At 42.4% G+C, this 11,301-nt stretch overlaps 1 protein-coding gene across 2 annotated transcripts in view; it reads left to right on the top strand.

The window, feature by feature from the left end:
* The first annotated feature begins 5,882 nt into the window (after positions 1-5,882).
* LOC119185699 (uncharacterized) overlaps positions 5,883-11,301 on the top strand; it is a 45,578-nt gene continuing 40,159 nt past the window's right edge. The window contains exons 1-2 of one of the 2 annotated variants that reach the window (XM_037434592.2): positions 5,883-6,073; positions 8,843-9,001. In XM_037434592.2, the coding sequence (XP_037290489.2) occupies positions 6,044-6,073; positions 8,843-9,001 (189 nt within the window). In that variant the 5' untranslated portion in view covers positions 5,883-6,043. The remainder of the gene's footprint in view (positions 6,074-8,842; positions 9,002-11,301) is intronic. The other variant, XM_075881622.1, reaches the window with a different exon arrangement.

Below are 11,301 nucleotides of genomic sequence, written 5' to 3'. Positions count from 1 at the left end.
TCCCAAAAGAATGTTGAAGAATAGCATAGGAAACGCCCGCCTACTACTCTAAATGCTTAATTAATAATGCCGTAGTGGTTACCGAGCAAGTGGGCTTGCAGGAGTTACCCAATGAGTGAATAGAAAAGAGCACTGAAAGACCGCTCTTCTAGCTTTCGCTGTGACTGTGTTGCGCCTTCCGCGCAGGCCTGGCGTTTTTTTTAATATGGCTGGATTAGTAGAGACCTCAATATCCAGTACAGAGATTAGTAGAGACCTCAAGATTAGTAGAGACCTCAATATCGCAGTACTGAAATAAATCAAATTTATGAACGATGAAAAAATTAGAGTTGGTTCGTCAGGCTAAACGAGAGAACGGGAGCCTTTCCTGCAAAGATGCTGTGTCCGGTGGAGCATTCCAAAAAAGCAGTTGCTGGTATTAGCCGAACAATGAAAGCGAAACCAAAAACCCCGAACAGTGCAACTGCCAAATTCTACCGAGACTTCAAGAATGAGTGAGCATTGTTATATCAACCGTCGGTCGACTTCGAATTGGGTGTATGAGATAAAGGCACTTCGGAATATAGCACGCAAAGTGCACGTGCGGTAATAATGAGAAAGTAACACAAATATAATCATTGTTATGAACACTCATGATATTCTAGTCATCTACTATAGTGGCCTAAGAGACTGTGACAGATGTATTCCGCCACCCCTACGTCATAAAATCCAGTGGCCAATGTCATCGGGCGTTTCGTTTCGCACGGTTGGAGTGTACTTGAATATGGGAGGGCCCAGCACGAACTTAAACTGCGAAGCCCAACAAAGCCAACGCGCTTGAGGTGCGGTGGTCGGTAGTCTGCAATGTGTCGTCATTTAAGGAGTTGCGCTTGGCCCTCCAAAGTGGTGCAGGGGTAAAATGGCATTTCTTTCTTGAAATGCCTGATTTGTATCATAGTTGTAGATGGTGCATTTTGTATCTTAGTGTCATTCCTATAACTAGAGCTGACGATGTTCTGATCTTGGTGTCACTTTATAAATATAGGTTCTCATTATTCAGGTTGCGCCTTCTAAATATTAAACGTTTTGTCTTATTTCACTAATTTAATGTTTATTGCTGGTGTGTTTCTTATGACGTAAAAATTACCAGGTTATGTCCATTATGCAAATTTGGTAATGTGATGGAATTTCATATCTTCTTTCTGTGTTGCCCGTATTTTAAAAGTTATTTGAAGGAGTCATCAATTGCAGGTCTGATTGTCTTTCGAACTTAACACAACCTGATATTTTTTGCCAGAATGATTTTCTGAAGGAAAAACTCTCAAAGCAGATGCTACTTCTTAATAAAAATACTTGAAAGCATAGAACTAACACCGCGCTCCTTGTCTCTTTTGCGGTTGTATCATGGTAGCAGTAAGCCACACGACCGAGTTGACTGGCGGAACATGGAAGAAGCATTTGTCCTGCAGTGGACAAAGGCTTCTGAGAATCTGAGATAACTCCACCGGATGCATAGTCTGCAGAGCCCTGTGGAGAAGGTGTTCAGAGGCAAAGCGAGGGTGCACAGGAAGCTTCTCAGGACACACAAGATATGGACATAGATCTCAAATGCCTAAAGCGTTCTAGATAGCCTGTATAGAAAAAACCTGGCTCGCCAAAACATGCAAAAAGCAAGAAATACCAGAAAGACAACCTTTCAAAAACCAATTTTCTAAAAGGAAGTATTTTAGATAAGGTAATTGCCGAAACCATTTTAACGAAATCATAGGGTCTCTTAAAATTATGCATTGTTATTGCCGATCTCTTCACTCAGCCATAACAGATCTGTTATACCTGTCTTCCAAATTCGATCCGGCTATTATTCCATTACAATAAACTTGGCTATCCACACATCATTTATTTCACCTACCCAACTTCCAAACCTTTCGTCTAGACCGTCCATCCAAAGGTGGAGGTTCAGCTTTCTTTATAAACAATCAAATTAGTTTAAAAGTCAAAAACTCATACAAATGTATGTCTTCTGAATGCGAAACGTTCGCGTTAGATATTACCTTTCCAGGATACTTGCCTTTCTCGCTAATAAACGTCTACTTTCCTGTAGTCGTTCAAGACACGAGATTGTTAGATATGGCTGCTAATTCAGGCTGTAAAGAAAAAATTATAGTTGGCGACTTCAACTCTCACCATACCTGCTGGGGTTTTAGATCAGATCAGTGTGGACAACGGTTGTGGGACTGGTCGGTAGACAACAACTTATTGTGCCTTAACGCTAGAACTCCCACATTTATTCGAGATCATTCACGCTCCGCCTTAGATTTAAGCTTTGTATGCTCGGCCATTGCTAGTACATCGTGGACAGCCCTTGATTGCGCCTCCATTAGTGACCACTTTCGAGTAATGTTCGAGATCGCTTGACCCGTCAAACCATCATGCTTCCATGCCCGGACCTATATAAATTATGCAAAATTTCAACACGACCTAAAAACTGCTTTAGATGCTCCTTCTCAGAATGGAGATGACACTAAAGCAATGAAAATAAGCACAGTAATCAAAAGGGCATACAAGAACGCTGAATTTGCTGTTAAATCGTAGAAGAGAGTACCCTATAACCCCTGGTGGAATTCCCACTGTTCACGAGATCACAGATGAAGACAGGCAGCTTGGAAGAAGCTAATACATAATCAGTCCCCTAAGAACTGGTCAGATGATAAATTTCTTGCCGCTGTATTTAAACACACGGTGGCCTGAACTAAGAAGAATATGATAAAAGGCATTTCGATTTTCTCTCGAAATCTAAAAACAAGAAAGCTTTATTTCAATATATGCGATCTCGCAAAATCCTGCCGTCTACATTAAATACTGATTATGAAAAACTATCATTGAAAGAAGCGAAGAACTCTTTAGAGTCAATTGACAGAGGTCTAGAAATTAGATTTTCTTCGATAATGGCTTTCAACTGGCAAAAGTCTAGCATAAGCACTGACTTCAAAAACGTAACGCTGTCTGAAGCATCAAAAGTCATTCGAGATCTACCATCGTCAGCTCCTGGTCCAGATGGAATCACCGTTCCTATGATTAAAATTTTATTCAAGCTATCCCCCGGCGACGTCCTCAATCTTATAAACTACTCTTTAAAGAATGCCTGGATACCGTATGACTGGAAAATAGCTAAGGTATTCCCATTATTAAAAAAGCAAGGATTAGGTTTTACCATGAAAATAATCAGACCCATCTGACTAACTTCGAACATGGTGAAACTCATAGAGAGGGTTCTAAAAGGCCGAACAAACTCCTGGATGACGAATAAGGTCATATTAAAGCCAAATCAAATTGGTTTTCGTTGTGAATGCTCAATTTGGTGCGCCCATGCGGATTTAGAGAGACGAATACAGCTTGCTCGTAAAAGGAAACAGTACGCCGCATTAGTAACTCTCGACATAGCTAAAGCGTACGACAGTGTCGAGCACTCTATTCTACTGACCACCTTGCAGAGTCTTAAGTTTCCTCAGTATATTACTGAGTGGATAGCAGAGTTCCTAAAATCAAGGAAATTGTATTGCGTGAAGGATGGCTGTTGTTCGCATAAATTCAAACAGAAACATGGTGTTCCCCAAGGGTCCGTCCTATCTCCAGCATTATTCAATATACTGATGAGCTCTATTCCAATTGTTCAGAATGTCAGTGTCTACATTTATGCAGATGATATCGCGTTCTTCGCTGCAGAGAGCGACATTTACTCACTACATCAAAAACTGCAAAGATATATTATTACACTAGAAATTTTGTTGCAATCGATTCCATTGTCATTGAACATCAGTAAAAGTGCGCGCTTGGTGTTTCCTATAGCAGATACAGTTTCAATTTCTGTATTGTATAATCGGGAACCTATTCCACAAGTAGATTCAGTCAAGTACTTAGGAATTATTTATAATGAAAAGCTAAATTGGAGCCCACACATTGAATATATAACAGCAAAGGCACAACGGGCGTTAGTTTTATTACGCAGGTTAAGCAACAGAAAATACGAGCTGCGCAGACACACGATGTTAATAATATATAAAATGTATGTGCAACCAATATTGGAATTTGGGTGTGTATTATTCTCGGGGGCCGCTGGTTATAAAATTAAACCGCTAGTAATGTTAGAGCGAGAAGCCCTGCGAATATGCCTGGGACTTCCCAGGTTCGTGGCGATTAATGTATTGTATCAAGAAGCGCGATTGCCAACACTCCTCTGTCGATTCCGCATTCTAACGGTTCAAACCTTCTTAAAGTTCTACAGTATACCAGTGCGAATATCAGAGTACGCATTTATCAGCGACCCTGACTCTTTCTTTCTTGCACATTGGCCTCGATTTCATACCCCTCAGATAATTTTCGTTAAAAAGAAACTGGACTGCGTAAATGTAGACATTAGCACAGTAATTGAAACTAATTCCTCAACCATCAACATTATAATAGAGTACGATGAAATCTTCCCCCCACAAGCCAAGTTGCAATCTCTTAGATTTTTGACCACTACATTAAACGATTACTTGGTACATGCAGAAACAAAAAATGTAATAGCTACAGATGCTTCTGTCGAAAATGAAAAGGCAGGCATAGGAATCGCATCTGATTTCCTCGGCTGGTCTTTTTCAGTAACGCTTCCAGATTTCACTCCTATATTTGAAGCCGAGCTAGTAGCTATTATTTTACCTCTTCGTAAAATTCCTACGACCGAGACCAGTGCAATCATCCTAACAGACTCACTTTCGGTGTCTGCAGCTCTGACAACCTCTGAACAATCTCGTGCCCTAGCAGCGTTCCACACATTAGCACGGCCGCATTTAAAACTCCTCAAATTAGTGTGGGTCCCAGGTCATTGCGGATTACAATTAAATAAATTGGCAGATGCTTTGGCATGTGCATCACTCGATGGACCAGTAATTTCAGTACTTCCCGAGTTAGAATACTTATAACGGGTTAGATATAGAAAATTCGCTATTTTTACAGATAGTTTAGAAAATATCACACAATGGACAGATTATCAGCACCTCAAATTTTCATAGAAAGCCCAGTGGAGTCTGTCAAAAAAACTTGAAATTATATTCTCCAGATGCCGGTGCCGTGTCCCCCCATTAAATTTTTATTTACAAAGAGCTGGCCTGAGACTTTCTCCTCTTTGTCCGTTTTGCGAAGAATCAGAAACTATTGACATTATTTTGGCTCATGTCGTAACTATGCATTAATTAGGAAACGACTTTTAGATATTCCATTTGCGATGCTAGGTTTAAATTTAACCACAGAAAATGTTCTAAGTTTTGGTGCCTCTGTTTTGGAAAATTGCCACAGAGATGCATTCGATGCGGTGGGTACTTTTATTCAAGACTCTAAACGTTTTTCAACATAAAGCCCACGTTAACAGATACTCAAAAAAAAAACCGGGTCAAAAAGTAATTTTCAATTCTGGATAAATCCGTGACATACCAAATTAATCGGGTTTGGCAAAACCAGCTGTCTGGTCGGCTCCCAAAATCAAGTTATAGCTATTAGTGTCTACTTTGTTGTTGATTCTTTTTTCGCAATATCCAAATCTTTGGTTTCTTTCTTTTTTTTAACATATTGTCTTCCCTATACAACTCCCCCCCCCTTTTTTTTCGTTGTAAGCAATAATGCAGTTATTGTCCATATAAGACTATATGTTCTCTCGACCAATCCCCCAGAGTGGGTACGAGTCATGGATTAGAGGATACAAACAAACAAACAAACAAACAAACAAACAAACAAACAAACAAACATATTTACTTACTTATTTATTTGGTTTGCGCGTGTGCACGACAATTCAAATTACGCGCGAACGTTTGCGCTATAGATACTACGACTAGTACTACAGCTCGTGGCCCCCAGGTGCCTGGGGCCGGGTCACGTGGGCCAATATGACGCATTGGAACCGTTGAGAAAGGCTCATACGTGCTGCGGGAGCGTGTGGGACGGCTGGCTGGTGCATCAGCGGCACATTCAAAGGGACGACCGTTGCAGCGTGGAAGCGAAGTCTCGAAGAAAGGTCTGTGCTCCTGAAGACATGGCCACTTTTGGACGTTCTTCAAGATGGGTGAGTGGCCAACGAAGCCTAGGCGAATGTGTTGACAATGCTAGCCCATTTTTTTACGAAAGCTGTTGCAGTGGGCCGTTGCTGTAGCGCGCCTGGTAGCTTCTTGTAATAGTCTTCGACGCTGCGGAATCGGCATTCCTTGGTGTTTTTTGTGGCCTAAATTGAATGTCATTGGGTGAACGTGCTTAAACAGCGGTGCGCTCTTACGTAGCGCAATGATTTCCATTTTGTCCTGCCAGCCGCTTGTTTCGAATCTTGTTCAAGGTGCCCGCCGTGGCTGCCAATACACGTTTTGGTATTTCGGTCTATGTATGGCGGGAATTTTCGAAGGTTTTCGCGTGGTCACTTATCGTGACGTATAGACTACGCAGGGTGTTAAACAGGCTCTGTTAAATTTTTATTGTGTGCAGTGGACGCTGGCTCATTGTAAAGCTCCTAGATCACCGAATGCACGCACGTGCGCTGTCCTAATTTAGTTCGTGATTTTAGGAGCCAATTTTTTCGTTCGTGTTTCTCTGTACTTTAAGGTCTCTTGGGCTCGAGTCGAACATTCACGGGATGGCTTTTTTTTTTGCAATGGGGGATGCATGACTTGCCCGGTTTCCAACGTTGCGCTAGGCTTCGTGGCGTAAGTCGATGCCTCTGGGAAATCTAGAGTTTCGTTTTCTGGCAGTTCCCTGTTCACGAGTTGCGGAAGCAATGGCGTAGCCAAGGGTCACACACAGTCTCCCGTCTGCGAAATTTTTTGCCGTGGCATTCGGAGCGCAAAATGAGTCGACCACATCGGCCCACCCGGCCCCCATTTCACATCTAGGCTTCATAGCAGCCCGACTGCTTGGACATTTTGGGACTAGTTTAATGCATCACAAATGTCTTCATCCACATAGTCAACATAAACAAGATTATCTAGTCCATATGTTGGAGGCCATTCAGAATAGAGCAGCCTCTTGCAACTATGCCTATTGTTAGAGTATTACCTGAATAAAGCACCTTGTGTTTGTCTTTTCAACATCATTGCATATTTGTCTTGTCTGTTGCTTAGGTACATTTACAGTGATAATTTACGTTTTTCAGCTTCATCCTCCCGTGCACACATCTCGAAGTAATTGCAACGCAATCAGTTTTGTGGGCATTCATTCAGAGCCCCTTAGCAGGCATTTAACTTGTCGCTGCAGCCTAGAGCAATTGTATATAGGAGCAGTCTTCTCGATCCCAATCATCAGTCTCTCTCAGTGAAACTTTCCGTGATAAACTGATTTCTGTTGCGTGTTATTGTACAACATTGTTAGGGTTTTGCTTGTATTTTTTGTTTTGTAATTGCTGATGCTATCTTATGCAATGCCCTTCAGGATGCCTGTGAGGCATATTCAATACTGTATTGTCCCGGGGTCGTGACGTGGCCGAAGACAGGATACTTTGTGTTGGGATTTAACTGTTTATTTGGGCGAACCTGTGCCCGGTTAACGGAAAGCCCGATAACAGTAGCAGTCTTGCAGAGATAGCAGTGAACGGAGCGTCGGCCGTCGATCAACTATACTGACAAGCGGCGAAGTGCGTCGGCATTTATACTCTTGCCATCGAATGTTCTAGCGTTATCGCGGGCGGTGGCGTAGGTTCCAGAATTATCTGTACAGTTCGCAGAGTGGGCGTCATCTTAGCGAAATGGTCTACTAAAGTCCGGAAGCTTCTCGAAAACTGCAGGCGCGGCTTGCGCTGAAAATTGTGTAGTGTTTCGGGGCGATAAGAAATCTGGGGAACTGGAACGTGGATGTATGGTTGGCAAGGAACCTTTCGTTCAGTGTTCGCACACAAGTGTGTGTGCGACATTCCTTTAATGTATGTTGAGTTTGACAGGCCCTGCCTTGTTCCATGATTGGCAAACGTTGTTTCACATTCAATGGTACCCTCACCATTGGGTGAAATGCTATTATTGGAGTCGACCAGGACCAATGTTGTGATCTTCTGTCTCGCATGGTCTGCTGCTTCTACTAAAGCCAAACGATCCATTCGTCTTTTAAGGGACACTAAAGGCGACTGTTAAGTCTCGACGTTGATTGTTGTAATGGCGGTCCTAAATCCTTGTAGTGTTCTGTGCCTAGGAAGAGCTTATTTTGAAATAAAATCGTGTTTTGATGGTCTGCATTGGGTTAGCGCACTTCGAATTACCCGCCTCAAGAAGCAGATCGATCGGAAAGACTCGAGTCACTGTTGCCGTGCACAACGTTGCCCGGCTTTACTGTGCTACTCTCAGTGACCGAAAGCGGCAGGAACCACAGCAGCAACAACGGCCATTGATCAATTTCCCGCCATTCGCTTCGAGACTGCAGACATTTTTTGTTTCAACCTCGTCCCGCTAGATCGCACCACCTGTCCCGTGTAACCAAACGAAAATTGAACCACTTGGGCCGTTCCTCATGGTAACATCCGGCGGTTCTTTCAAATCAAACTGAAACGAACAAGCAGTATTTTATTGCGTCTCTTGATGCATGGAAGGTTCTTTATTTTGTGCAGATAGATTGATTACTAGTGATTTATTGTAGGCGGTCCGTCTGATGTCATCGGGATCATCTTGAAAATGTCCTACTTCGGCGCTTGTTCTCTTCTGCATTTACCTTGAATTTTTCACTATTAAGTAGTGCACTGTTAATATTGTCATTTTATATGTTGTCATACATTGAGCTTTCACTCTGACGCAAATTGTTAATATGACTTTATTGCCCCTTTGATGCAACCTCTGACATGCTTTTTGTGCACGTTTTTTTTTTACAGACTTGGCTTGAGAATTCGCCTGCTGCAAAGAAGCCACTCCAAGCGAGCCAAAAGCCAGCCGTTGCTGGTCAGAAGCTCGGCACAGTGGTGCAAAAGCCGGCAAACCGATCGCCACAGAGAACACCACTGCGACCGCCAAACAGGATCGCAGCACCAAAGGCAAGACTGACAGTAGAACACATCATAGCATTGCAATCACCAGTGTAAACTGCACAGGTTGTCAAGTACTGTGGGCAGTAGGTGTATTGGTGTGTGGTGCCATATTAGGCGACAAATTTTCTTAACTGCATTGTGGAAGCTAAAGGAACGAAACCTGTGCCTGCTACCATGCCTTAAGTTGTACTTGTTTACTATAATTTTCTCCGGTTAAATGAACGCTGCTTTATTTCGAGACACACAGTTGTGGAAAGTTGTAGGTGAAATATTTGTTTGATTTGCAAGAATCTCTTCCTTTTCATTTCTTTAATGACGCCATCTTTGCAGCCTTCCCATGGTTTTCAATGGTTTTCAGAGTGAGCATGGCATCCACGAAATAGTAGGTCACTGTGTGCCCGCAAATGCGCTGTTTAGTTTGCGTTAACAATGTGACCAAACAGAAAGGAATTTGGCTGCCAGCCGCTGTATTAGTAGCGTAGCAACGCAAATATGAGTCCCACCTCAATGACCTTCGCTTCATTAAGTTGTTGCGGAGTATAGCAATATCATCACAGAGAAATTAGTTTCATGGCATATTCTTTTAATATTATTGTGATCTAACAGACAGTCTTGCCAAGGAAAGTATAGGGGATGTTATTAGGTAATGCCAATGGGAAGAAAAGTGTACAAAAAGCTAAATTGCCATGGGCGGGGACTGAACCTTCAACCTTCGCATAACGCGTCCGATGCTCTGCCAACCGAGCTACAACAGCTGCTACACCTCCATTCACTTTATGGGGTGTATATGTGCATATATATTCTTTTAATGTATTTCATTCTCTATTGTCTGTGTTTGAGAATGCAATGTTATGGTGGAATTGCAGATTTAGCTTGCTACAAAGTGCTTCAATTTGAATACAGCTCCATATTAGGCTCCCAGTAAGTTGTTGGCTGCATAGCCCTGCGCGAACACTACCTTATAAAAAGTGAGTGCCTTCAGCACCATGTTGAACCCTTGGACTTTCTATAGGCTGGTATATTTTTTTAAGTTCATAGGGAATAGAAATTTGCATTCTATTATATTACATCAAATTCTTTCTGGTAGTAGGTGGATTTAAGTAACAGTGAGAGTTATGAGCGGTAAGTTGTCACTTAGTCAGACTTTTCCATATGACCCCACCTACACTCTTTCAATATTCAAGAAAGGGAATAATTAGGGAACAGATATGCTCACTTCAACGTACGCTAACGGCAAAATACTATTCGGCGCAGACTGTTGAAATTTCATTCCCAAGACGAAACGACCTCAATGTTCGGACAATGTTGGTGGAAACTTGCCAATCATTCAAGACTCCTCAAAACTTTGCAGTCACGCTATGGGGCAGCTTCATACGCTGCAAAAAGGGGCTGCAGTGCTGCTGTGCCACAGAGGGAATCGTATGCGTGCCGAAATGTTTCCGCGGTGCGACACAAGCTGAGGGCTGTGGTACTTTCTGTGGATCTTTCGTGTAATTTTTGACTGTTGAAGAGCGGGTGTAGGACGATTGCGTCGAACAAATTGTGTGCCCGCGGGTAGTGCGACAAAGGAAAATAGGCCCTAGAGATACTGGACGCATAAGATAATTTCTAATCGGTGTGCACTCGTATGTGCACAAAACACATTATTGCATTGTTGCTGCCTGGAATTTTGATCTCAATGGCCTAAATGTTGTGCAGAATCGGTATCACGCCAGTTGAAAAGCTTGCAGCCGGCAAAGCACCCAAGTTTCATTTCTTTGCTTGCTAAGGGAAGTCTGTGTACAAAAGTAGGGTTTGCACAGTCACTTAATTGATCTCCTGTTAAAATACTTGTCGCAGTTTAACAGAAAATCAAGCTTTCGCTAGGTGACTACACTCGATATAACAAAGTATTGGTTATAACTAAGTAAATTAAGAATAGCTATGTCATAGCTACAGTGATAGAAATGTTTATAACGAATTTTAGTATATAACGAAGTATTTCCGTGCCAGGTGTGGCTTTGTTAAATTGAGGTTTGAGTGTACCTGCTCTCTGTGTGGCCAATGGATTGTGCTTTCTCACTGCTGAATGTGTATGCAACAGCCCTTCATGTTAGCCCCTTTTCACAATGGCTGCTGCTGCTGAGAAAGTGTAGCATTTAATTTTAGGCTAATATTAAAAAGTGCGCTGGCACTAACAGTATGAAAGCATCGATACTAACGGCAGTCACCAGGCCACAAGCAGCCACATTTCACTCGGTGCGAAACAGGTAAGAAAAATTTCCATTTAGGGTTAAAGGCCTAGGGCATGAAAAATATATCGGTAG

This window comes from Rhipicephalus microplus, chromosome X (assembly GCF_043290135.1).
Source record: "Rhipicephalus microplus isolate Deutch F79 chromosome X, USDA_Rmic, whole genome shotgun sequence".
In the NCBI taxonomy this organism is placed as follows: Eukaryota; Metazoa; Arthropoda; class Arachnida; order Ixodida; family Ixodidae; genus Rhipicephalus; species Rhipicephalus microplus.
This window is presented reverse-complemented; position numbering and strand designations above follow the sequence as displayed.